General features: G+C 31.2%; 1 protein-coding gene, 1 long non-coding RNA gene and 3 pseudogenes across 5 annotated transcripts in view; 2 read left to right on the plus strand and 3 right to left on the minus strand.

The window, feature by feature from the left end:
* Positions 1 to 482: 482 nt before the first annotated feature.
* Positions 483 to 1,934, minus strand: LOC149889676 (uncharacterized; annotated as a pseudogene).
* Positions 1,935 to 5,363: 3,429 nt separating this feature from the next.
* On the plus strand, positions 5,364 to 9,642 carry LOC145192438 (zinc finger BED domain-containing protein 4-like; annotated as a pseudogene). The gene is made up of 4 exons (XR_016451973.1): positions 5,364 to 5,651; positions 5,924 to 7,786; positions 8,537 to 8,979; positions 9,167 to 9,642. The product of XR_016451973.1 is annotated as a zinc finger BED domain-containing protein 4-like (transcript).
* Positions 9,539 to 11,280, plus strand: LOC149889677 (zinc finger BED domain-containing protein 4-like; annotated as a pseudogene). Its single transcript, XR_016451974.1, has 3 exons — positions 9,539 to 10,438; positions 10,471 to 10,705; positions 10,976 to 11,280. The product of XR_016451974.1 is annotated as a zinc finger BED domain-containing protein 4-like (transcript).
* A 2,236-nt stretch (positions 11,281 to 13,516) lies between these two features.
* LOC145190490 (uncharacterized) lies at positions 13,517 to 15,750 on the minus strand. 2 transcript variants are annotated; one of them, XR_016451789.1, is made up of 4 exons: positions 15,515 to 15,750; positions 15,281 to 15,396; positions 15,137 to 15,205; positions 13,517 to 15,066 (listed from the first exon to the last, which is right to left on the minus strand). It is a non-coding gene; the product is annotated as an uncharacterized LOC145190490 (long non-coding RNA). The 2 variants fall into 2 exon arrangements; XR_016451790.1 differs by lacking the exon at positions 15,137 to 15,205 and having other exon boundaries at positions 15,281 to 15,750.
* Positions 15,751 to 16,262: 512 nt separating this feature from the next.
* The window catches only part of LOC145182973 (uncharacterized), a 36,576-nt gene continuing 29,708 nt past the window's right edge, over positions 16,263 to 23,130 (minus strand). The window contains exon 14 of the mRNA XM_090084313.1: positions 16,263 to 16,483. Coding sequence (XP_089940439.1) covers positions 16,373 to 16,483 — 111 coding nt within the window. The 3' untranslated portion in view covers positions 16,263 to 16,372. The remainder of the gene's footprint in view (positions 16,484 to 23,130) is intronic.

Consider the following 23,130-nt stretch of genomic DNA (forward strand, 5'->3'; position numbering starts at 1 on the left):
CAAATTCAATAAGTCTCTGTGTGTACGTCTTTTCTTGGTTGTTGTTATTTTTATTCATATGACAAATTCAATGAGTCTCCGTGCGTACGTCTTTTCTTGGTTGACTCACTCTTTTCTTCGTTCCAATGTTAAAATTGAAAACATTATCATTTTCCCTCCTCACAATAATGAACAAACAGAAACACGAAATGAAAGAGAAAAAAAAATTATATTTTTCTAAAATGTATTTTCGATTCATAAACAAAAACAAAAGTAATAAAGAAAATTTTCAAACAACTGAAGAATTATTTTCACTCAGCCATTTCATTAAGTATGGTTAAGTTACTTTTTAAAAAGGCACGATTTATTAGTGTTTCATCGGTCATGCTGCCGGCTCTTTTTCGATTAACTACACCACATATGCTAAAAAAACGTTCAACATAAGCGGAGGATGTCGATATATTAAAAAACATGAGATACAAATTATAAAGATATGGCAATTCTTTTCTTTTCTCAAACCAAAATGCATCATAATGAGTTTTGTTGGTGAAATTATGGTTTCTTAAAATGTTTACAAAGTTATTCCTTTCTTTGTCAGCTAGGTGTTCGATGCTAAGTTCTTTTTTGTTGTACTCTACCTGATCCAATTCTATGCTTTGATAAAACTGATCAAAGGCTTCATCGTCAGGAACACTTTTTTGAGAGAAACTATTATTAGAACCACTTGCTGTCAAATCGTTTTTTTCGTTTTTTTTATTAAATTCAACTGCCAAGTTTACTAATGAACTTAGTCCCAAATCGACTGTGGCTTTTAGCAATCGGTCTTTGATACCATAGATAAAGTTTAGAAACATTTAAAACTGCAGCAGCTGCATAAACAGCAGAGTTAAGCTCATGCTCAAATTGTTTTTTTACATTAGTTATCAGCAATTCGCAAAATTTTTTCTTTTTATCATCTTTTTTAGCCATTTCCTCATATTGCATGATTAATAAATGTAAACTTGGTACCAAGTCACCAATATGTACGCGATTTCTTTGATTCAAAAGCGTAAATCTATATGCTGGGAGCATCAATGATAAATAGAATTCAATCTCTGCTTGAGTAACTGGACATTTAATAGTTTCAAAACAATGTTTTTTATATGCTTTGTAAAAACAAATCAACATTAAAAAACTTGATGACCAACAAGTTAAATTTTCGTTTCTTAATCTATTTTTTTTTTGTTGAAAGATTTGGGCAATTTAAATTGTCTGATGAGTTTTTTTAGCAAATGAACAAAGCAATGACAAAATAGTTTTCAATCGTTTGCATGACCTCACAGTATTACGTATCGAAATATTAAATTTGTGGTTTGTGCATGCAAAACGAGGTACTTTTCTGCTGCCGAGTTCAAACTCTAATTGATCTACTATACTATGATCCCCAAATTCATAATTATCAGCATCATCAATTCCAGTAGCATCAATCTCAGCATCAATCTCATTAGATAGTTTGCTGAATTTAATATCATTTTGGATTGGATTTATTTCTTCAGTAAGCAATTCGTTAATTTCAGGTTCAATTTTATTTTCAGGTGAATCTTTTAGTTCCTGATCATTCTCATCACTGTCGTCATTCTCAAACAATTCTTCCCAAAAGTCTTCTTCAATCCAATTGCCGTTTTCCAATTCATAGTTGAGCATTTGTGGAAAAGCTCTAAGAAAAGCTTTACCACCATCACTCACATAACTGTCAACTTTAGATTTATCGAAATCATATTGATTTAATATTTCTTCTGAAACCAATATAATATTTTCAGCATTATGTGGGCCACTCATTCGTTGAAGACCAAGAACTATTAGCTTTTTACTGAAATCAGCAAAAGTAACCTGACAACATAAGGCAAAAAAATCAGCCAGCTGGCGGCTATCCCAGATATCACCTATTAATGTAATAGTTTTGGCTTTTCTAAGGCAGTTAGTGATTGTTTTTTTTTATCTTTTTAACTACCATAGGAACTATATTATAGACAAAAGACTTCTCGCATGGTAAATGAATTTTATGACGCTCTAAAAGTCTTTTTAGATGAATGTTGCCTAGCTCTTGTGTTGCCATATTGGATGACATTACATAATTAGTTAGATCCATAATATTGTCATCTAACAACGAGTCATCATCATTATCAAGACTTATATCATCATAAGCCTTTTTATAAGCCATAAAATCGTCTTTGCCCTTACATTGTGTGGAATTAAAATGCTTAAAAAAATTACCACTTTTACCTAGTGGTTCATGTAATACCTTATAGCAATGGCAGGTAAAATCTAAGTTTTCTTTCTTTCCGGGCTTAAAATCGATTTCGGTTCGGCAATGAAAAAAGTTTAAAGCCGAACTGTTTTTTCAGTGTCACCAAATTTGAAAATTTTACGCGGAAATTTATTGTTTTTCAAGTTATGTTTAATTTCATTAATCTCTTTAACATATCGTTTAATACTTATATTTGTTAATAAAGCATTGCTTATGCTTTCGCTGCACGATGGTTGACTATTTTCAATCGACAATACGGCTAAGGCACGATTACTTCTGTCAGAATTTATTTGTTTATTTACAGACTGATTTTCTTTATCTTCTTTATTTATACTTTTTTCTTTTTTTTTTTTCTCAAACTCTTTACATTAGAGTCTGAACCTAATTTTCGTTTGGCAGATCTTCCATACATGTTAAAGCAAAAAATCTAAAATAAAACTTTTTTAAGCAAATAAGCAATATTATAAAACTAGTTTAAATTACATTACATATATAAATTACTTTAGTTTATATAAGATTAAAGATTAAAATGATTTATTTTATTTATCTAACTTATTTACTACAGTTAAAAATATAAATACTTGCATCTTATATACATCTATAGCCTCATTAAAGTAACAAAAAATTATAAAAAAAGTCATTATTTCAAATACAAACGCTAGAAGTTTATCAACTTACAAAATAAAGCAACTCAAAGTTTATCAACTTGTAAAACAGCAAATTGTAAATTGTTATTTGAAGCAAGCTCATAAAGTCATTAAAAGCAATGCTACTTATTCCCTAGAGGCTTCAAGACGTGATTTTCGACACGCAAACCTTAATAATTTATTTTAAAAAACAAATTATAATGGTTAAATTTAGGCACCGCCGATTCGGTTCGTAAAATCCGCAAAAAGCCAATCCGACTTATTTTGCGGATTAAAACAGTCAGTTCGTAAAAATTTTTCGGATTAATAATCCGAAAACTAATTTACGAACCACTCGCGAACTTTTTTTTTGCGGATTCACTTCGCTGTTCGGATTATCAATCCGAAAAATTTTTACGAACCACCAGCGGATTTTTTTTTTTTGCGGATTCTCTTTGCAAATTTTTACAAATCAATTTAACTTTAATTCGCTTAGCGAATTATACGAATCGCGTTCCGTTCGCGTCACTATTAAATAGTGTGGTCCTTAAAAATTACATTTTTATTATGCGCGCGTCCTATAAATAGTGGATTTCTTTTTTATTTTCAATCAGTTCTATTTGGAAATCTTAACATACAACAATTCGTTCAACAGATCAAGTCTACTATTCTTCACCTACATTTATTACGGTAAGCCATTATTATTTAATTTGATTTAAAAGTTAAGAATATTTCAAACTGAATATTTGAGGTTTTTTTTTTGTTTTTTTTGTGGATTGAATACCTTTGCAAATTATTTCGCTTTGCGGATTGCTTCAATTAGTGGATTGGTCCAATAAAATTAATATTGTTATGTTTCTTCTACTTAAATATTAATAGAAATAAAAATAGAGATAAAAACTAGTTTGAAAAGTTGTTACGTTCATTTCAACAATTAAGGCAAATAACCTTTAAATGATTAGTTCTTTTATTGAAAGCTTTATGCATGCCTCAAAAATATCATTTTTTGTTAAGACAAATATATAATGAAAAACTCAAATAATTTGATTTATTCCATTTTTATGTTACTTCATTTTTTTCTTCTTTTCAGATGCCTAAGCTATCTAATATTTGAGAATTCTTCAACTAGGTGGAGGAAAACAAGGCAAAATGTAAGGCCTGTGTAAAGCCAAAAACCGAGGTGTCATTAGAGCTTGCTCACTAATTCAATGAAGATCTAAACAAAAGATTCGAAAGGGAGCTGATGAATATTGAATTCTCTATTGCTCATTTTTTAAATCCTAACAGGAAGAGCATGTTCTTTGTGGATGAGGGGGGAAAATTTGAAGTAGTCAAAACTGCAGGAAAGAAAGCTATGGAAGAACTGTCAAAAAAAAAATTTTGGCCAGCCAAAGCACTCCTTCCCTTTCAATGTTGGATGATGAAGATATGACAACTTTGATTTCACTGAACAACTGAGGAAGAAAGTGTTTGGTGCAGGTTACATTAATCCTGGAGGTGAAACAAGCACCAAAAAAGCCATTTCTGCTGAAATTGAGGGGTATTTGAATTCAAAATCAGTTCTAGCAAATACAAATGTACTGGAATTCTGGAAACAAAACCAGTATATTTACCCAATAATGTCAAGGCTGGCCAGAAAAAACCTCTGTATACCTGCTGCATCATCAACATCTGAAAGAGTTATCTCAACAGCAGGGAATATATAAAGCTCTAGAAGAACCAATCTTTCAATCTCAAAGGTTGAGATGCTGGTATATATGAAAGAAAACACTAAGCAACTCAGTAAAATTCAAGGCATTGTGTGACCAGAAAATGAATTTGGAAAATGATTAACTTTCAGTGTGATTTTGACTTTTTTTATTTCTTAACGAGGAAATCATTTCGTTTCATTGTATATTTGAATATTATAAATAAATAAAAATGAATCTTATTTCAAAAGCATTTTTTATTCTGAATCCGAATAAATCCGTAAAAATAATATCGGTTCGGATTCCAATTCGAAAAATATTTTTCGAATTGCAATCCGATCCGAAAGTATCGAATCGGATTGCAATCCGAAAAAACAATCCGAAAAAATTTTAACGAATTTTTTTCCGATACATTATTTTCGGATCAAATCAATCCGTAAGTAATTTGAACCGTTTAGCATAGATAATTCGGTGCACAATCCGCAAACCGATAAACAGTAACGGATCGGCAGTCTCTAGTTAAATTATAATTTAGTGTTTTTGTTTGTTATTTATAAAAAAATATATATTTTAACAACTAATTTATATTTTACACTCAAAAAAATTGCGTTTTTTTACGCAAAATACTCAAAAAATATGCGTATTATGAGTTGTGTATTGAGTATTCTACTCAATAAAAATGCGTACTATGAGTTGCATATTGAGTATTATACTCAAAGAAATTGCGTACGTTGAGTTGCGTATTGAGTATGATATGAGTAATATACTCAATACGCAATACGCAAAAAAAAGTGCGTTCTGATGTATGCAGTGTACAGTGGTTCATTTTGGCCTAAATTGTGATAAAAAGTCAAAAAATTTTTATCTTTAGAATACTCTTAAGTATTTAGTTACAAAACATTTTGACCATTCTTACTGTTTTTCAGAAGCTATTAACTTGTAAAAAGGCCTAAAGGTTGTTTTGAAATTCTAAAAGTTTATTTTACATATTTTTTCATTATTATAAGAAGCGACATATCTCAAAAAAGAATCCATTGAAATTGATCAAATTTTCGCTGAAGCTTCTCTAGGGTAAATTTTCTTATTTTACAAAGATTAAACTTAAAATATTTACAATTCACTATTTTAAGAATATATAAAAAACATCTAAAATCATTTGTATATATTAAGAAGCTTCACATTTTGCTTCAATATAGTTACTTTCCCGGTATTTGCCAGAATCCAGCTTTTTAGACTGTGTAATAGGATCATTTAAGAACAAAATGAGATGCAGTTCAGTTTCTCTTATTTTTATATTGATATTGTCGCACATGTTTATATAATTTCACTTTTTTCTTTTTCAGATGGTGCAGCTTACTAGAAGAGAACTCTATGATTATTAAGGGAGTTATCTCGAAATAATTTAACCGATTTGGAAACTCTTAACAAAGCCATTACAAAGCTTCAAATAGTGGACTTGAGGCCTGCAATGAAAAAAGCTGCCTGTCGTTGCCTATTTCAGAAAATTAAAGTCACACTTCATGGAAAGATAGCATTTAAAACGCGTTCATGAAAGATTCTTGGCTAATAACTCCAACTGGTTAGACGCGAATTTAGAGTTAAATGAATTTCCCTATTCCCGTGAATTAAATAAAAAAGGCCCCAAAAATTCGATTGGCCAGAAAAGAAATTTGAATAATCACCTTGCTTGTTCAAAAAGGAGAAAACATCTCATTTCAGAGCTACAACATCTGCTCAGGAACTTTCTTTCGCAACTCAAATAAAGTTAAGAGAAGTGGGACAAGTAGATTTATCATTTCTGATGAACAGGCTACGGAAATAACACAAACTAGATTTAGGACCATCCAGCAAGCATTTCATTGAACCCAAAAGAATGTTATGAAACCAACCACTATGGCAAAACAGGCTTTATCATTGTATTTAGATAGTTACTTATCAAAATCATCATAACGAATTGTAAGAAGAAATGCAAGAATGCACAATGCCAATATCTATCCACCTAATAGGAAGCTTCTGGAAGCAAAGAAAGAATGCTATCCTGAGAACATAACTTTTTCAGAAACTGGTACTAAAATTGTTCTCCAAGATCTATTGAATCATACAGCATCCAGACTAATTGATTTTAATAAAGACATGATAATTTCACTTGAAACTTCATCGCTCTCGATCTAACTTCAAAATAGGGTTATGATGGTTCATTAGGACAGATAGAATATATACAAAAATTTTCTTCGGATGATTTCTCCTTTTTTGACAGCAATTTATTCATTTACTGTTTGGTTCTCATTAGATTCTATACTGTTGCTAATTGCATGCTAATCTCATTTAAATTTGCCCAAGAAAATCCAAAGTTGGTCATGAAAACTCATGAAATTATTCAAACGCTAAGAGAAAAACTCCCTCCAACAGTTTTTAACTTAGGACCAAAATTTATTGAAATTCACGATCAAATGATCCTAACTAGGATTGATGGGAGAATATTAAATTTTCTCACTGAAACTTTAAATGGTCAAAGACGTCCTGTTTGTGGAGCATTGCCAAGTGGGACAATTTACAACTACTATCTCAAAAGAAAACAAATCAGGAATCTCTTAAATATAGCATGTCAACTCTTCATTGTTGAATCCGTTGTTTGGAGTATGTGCTGCATGTATAGATTACAATTCAAGAAATGGCAAGTAAGAAAAGACCAGTTGAAAGAACAGTTTTCAAATGCGAAAAAAAGAATTCAATTATCTATTAGAAAAGAAATTGGCCTGATAGTTGATCAACCTCAGCAAGGAAGTAGTGGAACTAGTAATGATGGGAACACTACAGGAAGATTCTTTCAGCAAAATGAAACAGCATCTAAAATCACACGCTTTGGCAAGAATGCCTAATTAAATCATCATAGAATTGTTCAGGTCATATCAAGTAGGGATGGACCGAAGCTTCGGCTTCGGCTTCTGCACGCCGAAGCTTCGGCTTCGGCCGAAGCCAGGGTTTTTTTTGCCGAATCATTGGCTTAGGCGTAATTTTTTTTAACTTTCTAAGCTATAGCCTGGAATCTTTAATTACGTAAGAATATTTTTTGGTATGTCACAGTATACTGTGACAAACCAAATATAATATAAATGAAACCAGCTCCGGGTCTTGGGTTGTGGCAAGGTTGTGCGCAACACAAGGGCGACAAGTTGTTTAGGGTGGCAAAAAACGGAACGAGAACAGTAAGAAAAAAAAGTTACTTTAGTTGATTTTTATATTCACTAAATAAAAACTGATTTAAACTGTTACGTTATAATAAACTTTATTTCATTAAATTTAATAACCCTAATATTTTCTTCAGCTAAAATTTGTTGCTAATTTAAATCAAATAAAGTTATGATCACTCGACCTTAGTAATAAAGATTAATGCATTAGGTAGTCGTAAAATATTGAAAAAGAATTTAAATGGACTTTTTCTAACATTTAATTAATAATTTCTAAAAACCGAGTGATATTAAATTATATATTTTTAAATATTAATTTAAAATTTTAAATTAAATTTAGAAAAAAACCTAGCATTTGAAATTATTTAGCTGTTACTAAAACCTCCGGATTTTATGTCATAAAAAACATAGCGCACGAAAGTTGAGAGAGACTTGAAATTTTTAAAAAAACTATACAAATAAGTGAATTTTAAAGTACGAAATATTTTTTATTGAAAATTTTTTCGTGCGAATGAAAGTTAGTTTTACAATGATTATGTCAAAAAATAATACGCAGAAAAACTCAATTGAAATTTAAATCAATTGCGTTTGATTTTTGATTTTGTACGCTGGATCATTAGTAAAAGTAAATATACCTTCCCTACAAATATAGGTTAGTTGGCTATTTACTATTTCAAATTATTTTTTAATTTGAATACGAATATTGTTTATTTCAGTAAATATTATTAAAGGTAAAAAACTAATTAAACTTCATATTTCAATTTTCAGAATTGCTAGAATAACTTTTAGTTATCAATTAGCGCATTATGGCTACCTCATCGCGACGTAAAAATCCCTTATGGAATTATTTCAAAGTAAGTGATGAGGATGTTGGCAAAGCAATCTGCATACTTTGCAAGAAGATTTTGTCTAGAGGAAGTAAAGACGCACACAACATGTCAAAAAAAAATTTACAAAACCATCTGAAAAAAATGCATTACAATATACATAGCATGATGCTTTCTCAGAGGAAGACTGTTAACCACGAAACCTCGCCAGATCCAAATCCAAAGTCTGTAAAACAATTTTGCACTACTCAAACAATATGTTCAGATAAAACAAGCTCTGTTGAATCAGTGCAAATCATTACCAGCACAGCCACAGATGAAACGCAGGGATGCTCACATGTGTCTAATAACTCAATACCTTCTTTTCAAAGACCATCGAAACAGGTAACTCAGATAACTGTAACTAAATTCATTTACTATTCAGAATTCAAGATGTTGTGACAGGATGGGGGGGGGGGGGGGAAGTCTTGTCAAAATGAGGGGGGAATGATACATACTTATATCACTGAGATCTGTCACTGGTCATTGTTAGTTACTAAATAATATTTTTTATTCGTTGAATTTGTTTCAGGTCTCTCTGCGGGAAATTTTGCAAAGAAAAGAATTGTGGCAACTTGACAATCCAAAGGCTCAAGTTATTACCAAGCTTATTGGAGAAACGATGATGAAATGAAATGTTTAGACTTGCAACCATACTGCATTTTTGAAGATAAAGGTTTTACCAGACTTTTAAAGAGTTTAGCTCCAAAATATACAATACCTAGTCGAAAGCATTTCTCCACGAAAGTTATTCCGCTGATGTATGAAACCATAAAAGCCAAAGTAAATTATGAGCTGCATCAAGCATTTTTTTAAAGTTTAACTAGTGATGGTTGGACCTGTCAGCACACAATTCAATCGTATTACAGTTTAACTGCTAGATTTGTGACCCACGAATTTATTTTTACGAATTATCACGAATTATAGTTAACCATGTCATCTTACAAGTTACACACTTCCCTTAATTCATAAATGAAGCACTACAAACATGGGAAATTCCCCATGAAAAGATTCATGCAGTTTTAACTGATAATGCAGCTAATGTAATGGCTGCCATTACAGAGTCAAATTTGGGCGATAAATATCTGCCATGTCTGATACATACTATACAACTTTGTATTCAGAAAAAGATCTTTAGAGAACAAGGAATAACAAGTGATGCAATTGCTGTTTTTCGAGCATTAGCAGGACATTTCCACCACTCATCCAGTGCTGTGACTAAACTAAAGGAAATTCAAAGTCAATTAAAATTGCCAGAGCACAAAATATTTCAATATGTTTCCACAAGATGGAATTCAACATGCTATATGCTTGAGAGGTTCATTGAGCAGAAAAAAGCTATTGCAATGTATTGCATTACCAGAACTCAAACAAATGCAAAGAATCCTACGGAAATTCATGGGCAACTTGCTGAAATGCTTGTATGCACATTAAAACACTTCGAAAGTGCAACAAAAGAAATGCATGTACATCAGAGATTATACCATTTATCTATGCAATGGAAAAGTTTCTTGACTATGCTTGTAACACGGCAACTTAAATCAAAACTGTTGTTTATGAACTTAAGAAAGATTTTAACTGTCGTTTTCAAAAATACAAGGATAATGTTGATTTGAAAGTTGCAATGATGCTTGATCCTCGTTTCAAGTTAAAGTTTGTTGAAGAAATGAATCATAATAGGTTTAAAGAAATACTCTATCTAAAGTTCTACCAATTTTGTTCTGAGTCTCATTTACAACAAGTAAAAGAAATTGACTTCAGTGTAGCAAGAGGTAGTGGATCAGACTCAGAAGGATCATTAAATTTTCAAGAGGTAGTGGATCAGACTCAGAAGGATCATTTTCAGAATCTAAACTTCATGAATCCGACTCAGATTTTGATGACCATGGTTCTCCATTAAAAAAAACAAAAACTAATGAGCATGGACATATATAGCTTCTTCCACCAATTCGGTGCAAATGAGTATGCACTACAAATTTCAGAAAGTTCTGACGGACGGGGAAAAAGAAAAAGAAGCAGTTAGTTAGCAAACTAGTTCAATGGGAAAAACTCAAACAGTCAAAGAAAAATTGTAAGAAAAAAAGAATCTACTTATGATTTACGTGTTGTTTATACATTAAATATATAAATTAAATGGAATTATATTTCAATTTCTATATTTCATGTTACTTTTTTTAATTTTATGAAATATTTTTGATTGCCTATGCCCAAAATTATTTATAATTTATCAATAAGCAATTTTTTTTATCTCCGTTCTTTATTCTTTATAGTTCAAAAGACGGATAAGATTAATACTTTTAAAATATAAACCTAACATTATCACTTATATTTTATGTATCAGCACCGATGAAGTCAACTTCTACTTTAGCCTTCCAATACTGCCAAAGAATGAATGCCCTTATAAGTGGTGGGGTGCATACCGTAACACTTGCTCTAATAAAGATACTTACAAGTTGGATTTGTCAAAGTTTTCAAAGAAAGTTTTGTGCGCGCCTCCTTCATCCGTAAAAAGTGAACGCCTATTTAGCACAAATGGAAACATATTTGAAGCAAAAAGAAACAGACTATTACTAGAGCATGGAGAACAGATTGCGTTTTTAAACTATAATATGCCTACTTTCATTGAATAAATTATTATTAAGTAAATAATAGGCTTCGTAGTTCAACTGATTCATCTTTTTTAACAAAATTTAGCACAAATACCAAATTTTATGTTCAAATTAAAATAACTATTTTTACATATGTTTACATTTTTGTGAATTCTTTCAAAGTATTGACCCTAGATTACCTTGAGAATCAGTAAATGTCTAAGTCATTTATTGCAGACTGTGGAGTGATTTGTAGTCTATACCTGCTAGATATAAAGTAAAGAATCTAAACTTCACTCTCTAAAATTGTTTTAATTTTGTATAATTCTGCTTTTGTTTTATAATTTTCCTAAAATGGGTTTGTAGGCCAAAGCCTACAAGCCTAAAACATTGATATATGATTTCAAAAACAGCTTGATTATTCAAATCGTGGTGGTGAAGTGTATTGCGCTTAAAAAGCCGAAGCTTCGGCTTCGGCAAAGTAGCTTCGGCCGAAGACGAAGCTTCGGCCAAGTATCAGCTTCGGTACATCCCTAATATCAAGTAGAATGGTCAAAAACACAGAAGGATTTGAAAAATATGTATACGCAACAGCTGAGAAATTAATAGCTTTGTATCCTATGTATCTTCTTACCACCTTCAGTTCACAGAGTTATTATTAATGGGGCTTAAACCTTGAGGAATACTTTACTTCCAATAGGAATGATGTCAGAAGAGGCACAAGAAAGCAGGAACAAGGATAATCGGAATTTCTGAAGAAACGACACTAGAAAATTTGTAGTACAGCAACAAGTGAGGACTAGATCCATCACCTTTTAGTAACTTCTGACCATATGATATTTTCTGCACGTATTATTTCAAGGAAGCCGAACAACTCTACCCTCACATTCGACGTAATATCTCTATTGAAGGAAGCAACTGATTTCTCCGATGTACTTTCTTCAGATGAAGAATGAGGTTCAATTTAATTTCGTTTACAAAATTGTCCTATGTTTATACAAATAATAGGACATGATTAATATGAGTGGTTTTCTTTTTCATTATTTAGAATTCTAAGAATTTTTTCAATAATGGCCGGTCTATAGCAACAATTTTTTCATTTTTTAGTAAAACTTCAGTTTTTTTTTAAGATTGCAATATTTTATGAGCATTCTTGGATAGTTTAAGAAATGATGGCTTTTTTTTTTCTTTTTTGCATTTTCAAGAATTTTCTAGTTAATAATTGTGATTTGATCAAAATAATGTAAATAAGTAAAAATAAGCATTTTTGATCACTTTTTAGGCCAAAATGGACGACAGTGCAGTGTTGTTCCAGCATGTTAGTAAGTGGCACATCAAGGGCTCCTGACCCTTCCTACCTTAAAAACAAAACAAGCCGCATAATAAAAATTTCGGTTTTTCCAAAATTGTTTTTACAAATAAAAATTATTTCATTTTTATGGTATACACATTCCATTACCTTCTTTCTCCTCTTCAGACTAAATCCTGGATGATCCATATACTTTGGTTATACTGAACCTTTACAAAAGAACGGTGTTTTTATGTATCTTGTTAAATTTCATGACCTTAAAGGTGTTTTTTCACACGAAATAAAAGCTAAAAAGACTCACAGAAAACATTAATGATGGAAAATATCTATGGCATTACGTCTTATTCAGAGTTTTTGGCATGTTTTAAACTGTATACACACTTAAATATCCAGCAGTGTTTAAGTGAAATGTCATGTGTCAGTTACACTATTCTACTGATGTAGATTTCTCCAAAGTTAAAAATTTTGATCGAAGCGATAGATAGCTTAGTTTGACTTCTTAGAAGATCTCGAACTATACTGCCAGTTTTAGTTTGATATCACTGTGTCATAAATCGACCCTCAGGTTGAACTTTATCCTACTTAAAAAAAAATATGCCATCAAATAGATATTTATTAGAACATTAAAAATTAAACATTTTAAAAATCCTAGGATGCATTTTTAGACTGGGGGGGGGGGTCCAAAATCCTATTGAAAATATTAATAATAGGAGGGCAGAGGGGTCTTGGCCCCCAACTTGCCAAATTTTTAATATGAAATATAAATCTAGCATAAAATATGCAAATATATTAAAATTTTTTGTTTACACCCCTCACCCTTCCATCTTCCCCATAAAAAAGCATGCACTGCAATCCTTGCATGCAAGAATTTTGCATACAATGTAACAAAACTCGTATTTTATGGGGCATTGTATGACTCTTTCGAATAATAATGATAATATATGATGAAATCCAGCCTCTCGGTCATTTGTAGGCAGAAGACAAATTTTATAGAAAATTATATAAAGCTAAATACTTTTACAGATCTTTATTTAATTAAGTTACTGCATAGTATTTATAAAGTTAATTAACATTGTCTTTAAGTTACTATCTTCGTCTTGATGAGAAGTCTGGAACTGCCTTATGCAAGTTCTCTCCGTGGTATTTGTGAATTACATTTCTTTTGTATCTTGCCCAATTTGATTTAAACTTAGAGTGAATAGCTTCTCCAGTTTGTTCTGCAAATCTGGCTAGACCACATTGATTTTCTTCAATATGCGAACAATATGCTCTAACATGATGTGGACCTTCCACGTTATGGGTAAGGTGTAATTATAGCCTTTTGAAAACTCTATTAATAATTATATGAGTCTTTTAATCTAGCAATAGAATGCTTGACATAGGGACTAAAGAAATCACAGAAACAGTCATCCACAACACACTTTAAATCTTTGAAACATGTAATAATAGGTATTAGCTGTCGACAATCATTTAGGAATGCCTCTTCTAGATCTTGAAGATTATTCACTATCTTGTTACAGTTCACTGCATCAAACCCTCCTCCAAATAGCCATGTCTGAGAATGTATTTTCCAGACAGCCACTGATTAAAGTTTGGCCAGAAAGTAAAAACTAGGTCGCTAAGAACATTAATAAAACCCATAAATATATGTAACGATGATGGAGGAATTTTGTTTATCACTTTAACTTCTGGATCTTCATCAAGATGAATAAGCCTTTTTTGTATAACATTTTTATACAGCTGTGCTGTTTCATTTTTTCTCTTGCTGCTTGAAACTCTGAAAGATGAAGATCAAGATTTCCAAACGATCTTAGAGTTCCTGCATTTATAGTCTTCTCACCTTCACAATATAAACATGCATGGATGCCACCATGCCCAGATAAACCCATATCATGTTAGCCAACTTTAAATCCCATGCAATATGAAAACCCAGGCTGTCTAGCTGGATAATATCTAAAATTTATTTTATATTCTGATATGTTTTAGGAACATCTTCAGCAATAGCAATAAACTGTATACGTTACACACCAGACCCAATATATTCGTCAGATCCTCGACGTTTACTTCTGTTTTTTATATTATTACTGTTAACTTTAAGTTCATCTGCATCAAAGATGTTAACACATATTTTCAATGAACCTCCACCTCCATCAATTGAAACTCGTACAATGGTATTATAAGGATTTAACGCTCTCTCACTTATAATGTTCATAAGAAAATCTGAAGAATCTTTTACAAAAACCAGGTTCCTATCAACCTTTTTATCCCCAACTTCAAATTGCATGGACTGAACACTGTAATAATTTTTCACAGTTAATTCAAGATCTGACAGTTACTTCGTCACTTCTGACTGGACAACTCTCTTTCTTGTGGCCTTGTTAAGAGTAGAAATCAGTTTTCTAGTTCCTCTGTTTGAAAGATCAAGATTTATTCGAAGTTGCTTGAATGTTTCAAAAGAGATTTGCTGAATTTGATTTCTGTCTTCTTTGTTCTCAGGACGACCAACTCTTATTATCTGCGATTTTCCGCAGGTGGCTAAATAAAATAGATCACCGGAATATACTTTTTCTTTGGTCATTTTTTCCTTAATTATTAAAGAAGCTACCTGAAGAATGCCAATGATGTAAGGTTTTTTACAGCAGTTGATTGCAGCATTTGTGCTCTAAGCCACGACCTTAATAAATATTGTTGATGGTAATTTGACTATACCAATATCATGTAATATTTTAAAATCTTCTGTTTATATTACCTATTATTGAGACATTTAGAGCAGATCTTTAATGTGTTTTCTAGAGAGGTAGAAGAGCTCTCATCAATCTCAATTGTAATAATGTCAGACTTGCGCTTCTTCGAAATCCAATCAATCTAAATAATAATTATTCAGAACTGACATTTGAGCTTTTTATGACAGAATTGACATCTTTATAATTTAGCAAATATTTTAAAATTCTATTTTAAAAGATCCAATCAACTTAAACCTAGCCTTTTCTATCTTCTGTGTCCATCTGGTTGGTGGTTTGTTTCTTTTTGCAAGCATGTACAAATTAGTTTTGCAATTTCCACATATAGAAGGATGGCCGCAATTTCTTTCATGTATCCAGAGTATACATACGTCTGCACCAGTTTTTCAATAGTATCTTAGACTGCAATAAGACTCTTTTTAGTTTTTGTTTCCCAGCAAACACAGCAATGATTATTTATATTCATTTTTTATTTGCTAAAATTATAACAATGCGATGAGTATTATAATACAATTTTTTTAAGATTTAGAAAATTTATTAAACCAATCTTTAAATTTTTGAAGCATTTCGCGCCAAAAATTTAATAAAACAAAAAACTTAAATATATTTGCATATTTTATGCTAGATTTATATTTCATATTAAAAATTTGGCAAGTTGGGGGCCAAGACCCCTCTGCCCTCCTATTATTAATCTTTCAATAGGATTTTGGACCCCCCCAGTCTAAAAGTGCACCCTAGGATTTTTAAAATATTTAATTTTTAATGTTCTAATAAATATCTATTTGATGGCATATTTTTTTTTAAGTAGGATAAAGTTCAACCTGAGGGTCGATTTATGACACAGTGATATAGACTTGATAGAGGATATTGTCCAAAAAACTTTCAACTTCCAAAAATTTACTTAACTTCAAAATGTGAATAATAAAAACATTCTTTCCTAGGGTTTTTTTTGTTTTTTTTTTTACTGTTCTTGATTATTCAGACAATGAATTCAAACAGTTGATAGCATGTTAAGGTATAAACAAAAGTACATTTATGATAATTTCAATATTCATTATATCTTCACTCCAACTACAATCTGTAACGATTTCGAGAAAGTCTCACAAAGATTTAATATCTTTTATATCCTTCTTTAATTGATCGTACTTCTCACGGATAGAGTTTCGTTTACTATGTATACCTTCAAGGCAATTATTCTTCATGGCAGCTTCCTACATAAAAAATTTTAAAAGTAAAACAACATAAAACATTAAATATAAATCTATAAAAAACAAAAGCTTGACTTTTAAATAAGCTTAATTTTGAAAGAACATGGGAAGGTGAAATTGATTTAAGAAAACCGCCTGATTTCAAATGGTCAGTTAATTGACTCAATCCAAGGTTACGTCTGGATAAGAAATCAAATTTATAAGAAACAAATTTTTGCTGAAAATGACAAAAGTTGTAAAGAAGCAAATTAGTGGCTTTGCAGTAAAATCGACAACAGCCATGTTCATTTTGAATGTACAAGGGAACTAAAAAACGGCGTTGTATTCTTATTTTGGACTCAAACTCGTTTCTTTTTAATTTGTCAACTTTCACGGTATGGTTGATATATATATTGGGGATGTAACTTTTTTACAACCTGATGTTCCTGTACGACAGTTTGATGAATAATTACTCAAAACCAAAGAAAAAATAGTTATTTCAGTACCTTCAGTTCTAAAGATAAAAATCAAAAGTAAATAAGTACATACAGATTGTTTTCAACTTTATATGTAATTTATGTATAAATCTAGAGCTACCTATAAAGATTCACAGCCTGCTACATTATATAAAGTCACAACGGTACCATGGTTACAATTAGGGATGGTAAAATCCCGGACATTCTCAATCCCGGGATTTCGAGGTTGAGAAATTTATCCCTGGGATATCCCGGGATTTGATAAAAAAACAGAAACAATGATTGGCGGTGAAGCATGTGAAGAGTAAAATACTCATCAAACACTGAAAAATGATTAATTTATTAATCATATAATTATATTATAAATAAAATAATCATTTCTCATTTTTTAGTTAACTAAAATAGTTCGTTTACTAATGAACCTAAGTAATTTAAATTGTAAAACAATTCATTAAAAAGATAACACAATATAATAAAAAATAATATGAATATAAATGAGTATACAAGAATTTTATTTACTTTTGAAAGTACCGCTTTAAAAAACTGAAAGCGTCAATCATTTCGTCGTTTAATCACGTTCGATTTTTTAAGCATAAAAAGCCAGCCGCTGAGATTGTTCGTTCGAACTCCACACTTGTTGGCCGTATAGATAGTATATAATCATATGCTTTTTGAAGGTGATTACCTCTTGTGGCACCACTTTCAAATAACGAAATTTCTTTTTGACTTTCAGAAGTTACACTTTCTACCCTTACAGGTTGTAGGTTAAAAATATTTACTTAAGTTCTAACTTTTTTTAAAATTTCTAAAGATCTTAAACTATTTCAATTTACGTTTCTTTATTAGATGTATGATTCAAACTGAATTTGCTACTGTGAAAACGATTACCATTTTGAATAACTGTAAAAAAGTTTATTTACTTAATAAACCTTGTTTTAAAAACTTCGTTAAAACCGCAGCTGAAGAATTTTTTAGAATCACGTATACATTTCGTCGCATAAGAATTATTGGGTTCTATCTAATTTTTTTTGTTGTGAAAATTTAACTTTCAATTTTTTTTAGTGAAAATGTTCATTCCTGTCATTTTTTATAGTTAAACCTATACGTCTTTTTCGTTATTTATGTTTCATAATTAAACTGATAATATCATTTATATAACTTTTAAGTTTTTTATTTCATTTTAATTAAAGCTTTTATTAATAAATTCTTATAATATAAAAAAAGCACATAGAACGCTCTATTTCTCGTGCGACGATTTGGAATTAAAATGAAGCCGAAAATTCGAAATTAAATTAAGATTGCAAAGAGAATAAACAGCTGTAACAAGTATTTTACCAAAGACTATATTTACTACACACTTTATGATGTGTAAATAAGTTAGTAGCTTAATCCCTACTTATCTTTACTTTTTTTCTTACATTCCCGAAATCCCGGGAAACTTTTGTGAAAAATCTCGGGATTACGAGATTTTTCACAAAAGGGGCAAAAACCCAATAAGATTGCTACCTCTTAGCAATATTGTTAATATTGGTACGTTTTAGAAATCGTAACTAGGGATAGCAATCCCGGGATCCAGCATAAATTTTTCAATTTATGCTGGATCCCGGGATTGCCATCCCTAGTTACGATTTCTAAAACGTACCAATATTAACAATATTGCTAAGAGGTAGCAATCTTATAAATGTATTCTATGGTGATACCAAGTTTTGATTTGGGGGTGACCTTTTTTGAAAATCTAGTGAAGCTGGGTGTTTTTTTTTTTTAGGTAAAAATTCATCGATTATGATACAGGAAATATTTTAAAAAAAACTTAAAAAATTTTATCCCTAATATATAAGCTATATATATGAAGACCAGACTGGAAAAGCGATCAAGCTACATTTTTGCTTTTTTGGGTTTTTGCCCCTTTTATTCTCGGCTGCAGTTTAACTATATAATAATTGACTATATAACTAGAAAACCGATCAAATTGCACAGATATTTAACTTAACAAATAAGTGAGCTATGGTTTTTTGAAGTTTAAAATCTAATTTACTCAAAACAATAAAAATGTAGCTTGATCGTTTTTCCATATGGTCTTCATATATATATATTATATATTATATATATATTATATATTATATATATATATATATATAAAACGAAGAAACAACAAATATGTATGGTACTAAAAGTTTCATGCCTAACGGCAATCATCAGCCATAAAGGCATACTAGCTTCACATTCATATATCAAATAATACCTACTCCTTAGCCCCCGTGCTAAAACCAGAAGGCAGAAATACTGGCGTCTATTGGAAGCAACCAAGCCAAAATTAATAACCTAGCTAGGGTGCTTTGTTTGACTAATGGTTTTGGTGTCGTCTGGGACTTGCTCAGCTTTTAAGGTAGAGGTGTATCAGTTATTCTGCTGTTGTTGACCTAAACCACTGTGAAATAGTTATCATCAGAAAACAGAAAATTGAAATTTTCATTTTTTGGCTCTAGATTTGGCCCCAATGCGGTCGTGGACAACCTTCTTGATGGTCTTCTCCAACACAATCATCTCCCTGGCCATCGCCCTCATGGTCTTGAATGGGTTCCTCTTGATTCTATCTCTGACCTTAGCCACAAAGTCTTGTTGGCAACAGAGCACTTGTCATTGGTTCTTGGTTTTCTTTTGACATTACTCTCACTCAACAGACTGTCTTTCTGGAGGGTTAAGGGTATTGACAATCTGTTCACGAATATCTTCTTGCATTTTTTCAGCTGGCTTCACATTTTTATATGTGTATGTATGTGTGTGTGTGTGTGACTTGAATTTTGACATCTGGTATAAAAATGTATTTTACATTAATGAGACAACATCAAATAATACGTATTCTCTAAATACAAATATTAATTTATTATGAGAAATTTTTGTTGGATTATGGTTACCAGCATCATCAGCTCGTAAAATATTTTAAGCTACAGAAAACAGTTTAAAATTAACTGACGACAGCAGTTGAATGGCTTCTTTCTTTTTTTGTCCTTAGGTAAAAACGTGAAAAATTGTGTCCAAAATTTAGTTTTTACAAATTGCGCATTATTAAGATTAATACCGCTATTTAGAGGGGAACATTGGTGCCTCTGTATCTCAAGAGCCTCACAGACCTTCCCATCAAATGTTTCTGTCTCTACTTTAAGAGTTTTAGTTTTCTCCCAGTTCATTTCTTTTGAACATGATTTACTGTGCGTGGCTATTACAGACTGATGATGTTTGCCCTCGTTTAAGCTTTTTTGATAATGTTGGGTTCAAGTTCTAATTTGTAATTTCGTTTCGCCAACGTATTTTTTTAAACAGTTACATTCAATTAAGTAAGTTCCAGGTTGGCTATTGCGTGGTAATTTAGATTTGTTTTTACACGTTAGCAGTGATCTTAAGTTAGGATTAGATTTCAAAACTACTCTATATTCAACTTTTCTAAATATTTTTCTTAATTTTGGGAACAGTGATGGTTATCCACGGTAATAAACTGTATGTAACATCAAATAATACGTATTCTCTAAATACAAATATTAACTTATTATGAGAAATTTATTATGAGAAAAAGCCCACGAAATAATGTTTAAAAAGTCAAAAGAAAGATTATTCAAAACGTTTAATGTTCTTCTAAACGAATTTAAAAGTAACCACAATAATAACAGTTGCAAGTTAACCACGTATACAAAGAAGGCTGTTTTAAATCTATGCAGTACCGAGATTCCAAAACACCAAAACGATCTTCCTAATCTTGGCCCACACTTTGTACCTTCTTTGAGAGATATCCCTTATATGGATATTATTGCAATAACAGAGTCTTTTGGTTTAAAGCTGGAATATAACAACAAGATTGAAAATGCACAGGATTTGAGGAAAAATGTCTTAAAAGAACTTAAAATGGGCAAAAAAAATGAGCCAAAATTTAACAAGAGAACATAGAAAAGCTCTTTAAGAAATTAAAGAAAGCAAACTTGTCGATATATATCCGTTTCATAAAGGTAATGCTTTTGTTAGAATAGAACACGAAAAAACTTTAACAAAAATTCGCGAACAGATTGGTCCAACAACTTCTAAGTTAGTATGTAAATTTTCTTGTCTGAGTGAGGATCATACTTATAGTTATGCGACTAAAATCAGAACCTATCTCTCGCAACTTAACAAAAAGCAACGATTTTCAAAAACAGAATACGATAATATATCCAAGTGATCCCATCCCATCTCGTATGTATGGTCTAATTAAAGCTCACAAACCTGAAAAATCCTATCCTATGAGAATAATAGTATCAACAATTGGCACGCCTAACTATAGAATATCTAACTACTTAGTGAAGACAATACAACTTGTCTTAAACAAAAATAAAACACGGTTGGAAAATTCTTTTGACTTTCTTAACAAAGAAAAATCATGGAATATAAAAAAAAATGAGCTTAAAGTTTCATTATGTAGTAAACCTGTATCCATCAATTGCACTTAAAGAAACTACTTTCATTCTTTTAGATCAATCAAATAAAGATGATTCCTACAAATGTTCTACTAAGCTTACTATATCAGAAACTAAAAAGCCGATGAGCTTTATTTACATTGGTGTTATTTCTTGTGGAACGAAGAAATTCATGATTTGGAGAATTCCGGTCCTTTTGGTCTTTCGTTCATGGTCATACTGGCGGAATCTTTTCTGCAATACCACGAAGAAAATGCTTTTAAAATTGTAAAAACATTAAACCCTCCTCTTGATTTAAAATCCTATCTAAGATATGTTGATAATAGTCATGGTAGATTTTCAAAAATTCAGGAAGCAGAGCAATTCCAACCTATATTGAATAAACAACACCCTGCAATACAATCGAAATCGAAAGCGAAAATGAAACTTTCTCGATGTAACGGTAGTAAATAACACCAAAGGTAATTACGAGTTTAAAGTTTACAGGAAAGAAACCATTACGAATATTCAAATTAAACCTTACTCAAATCACAACCCCAAAATTTTAAGCGCAATATATAAAGGTTACGTTCACAGAGCTTACTCCATATGCAGTGATTCACATTTACAAAATGAGATGTAACTGTTTAAAAAAATGAGAAAACTTTTCTAATTCAAATGTTCGACAAAAATGTTTACGACAAAAGCCAACTGGTATTGCGAACCCAATTAGTAAAAAACGGTCCATAAATAAAAATAAAAATCAATCCGAGTGTGACACCCTCCATACAGTTTCATTAACGTGGATACCATCACTGCCCCAAAATTAAGAAAATTATTTAGAAAAATTGGATATGGAGTAGTTTTTAAATCTAGTCCTAATTTAAGATCACTGCTAACGTGTAAAAACAAATCTAAATTACCACCCAATAGCGAACCTGGAACTGATCTCACGTTACCTAATTTTTTTATAATTAAATTTGTTTGGGTAAATGAGCTGGCCGCAAGCGGTATACTGCAAAGTGCAATAATCCTCAAAGTATATCTACTAAAAAATATCAAATTAACCAAACTTTAACTTTAATTTCTACATTCTAGTTTGAACTTTCTGAGTCCTCAAAATTTTCAATTTTTGAGGTATTCAGCACACTCGACTTTTTTGCATATTGAAATTCCGACGTTCAAAACTTTGAAGATGACGTTCAACACTTTTAAGCAAGTATTGTTTGTCTCTTGATTTTGTGAGAGATGAGTTAAAACTGATGTCAATGCAATTCTCCGCTCGGCATAGTCATTCTCTACTTTCAGAGAAGATATCACCGATTTTGTTTTTCAAAGGATGGGTTAGCCACAAAGTCTGGCAGTCATGTGGGGGCATCATTCATAAGGAAGTCTGTAAAAAAAAAGAAGAGCTTTAAAAAAGAGATCCTTCGAGCTGCGAATACATTTTTCTTCTTTTTAATCCTGAGTAGATTTCTCTATGAAATCCCTAATGCAAGCAGTGAGGCTGATTTTCTACCATATTGATATTTGTTAAGAAAGGAGAACCAGAGAAACTATTTATGCACTCTTCTGTACCGAGATGTCGACCAATCGTTGTTAGTGCAATTAGAAAATGAAGGAAGAAACATCTTGGGATCAAACAAGGAGCTTGATAAAATCCAGATTATTCAAAGTTGCATCTGCTGAAATGGGACAGTGAACCCAAGCTTTAACATAAACCAAGGATGCAAATTTATCTAATTCTGTAACTGATCTGTTTTCCTGCTTACTT

Source organism: Hydra viridissima, unplaced genomic scaffold, assembly GCF_058129835.1.
Source record: "Hydra viridissima isolate aposymbiotic clone 2 unplaced genomic scaffold, HvirCarnegie_v1 scaffold_4, whole genome shotgun sequence".
In the NCBI taxonomy this organism is placed as follows: domain Eukaryota; kingdom Metazoa; phylum Cnidaria; class Hydrozoa; order Anthoathecata; family Hydridae; genus Hydra; species Hydra viridissima.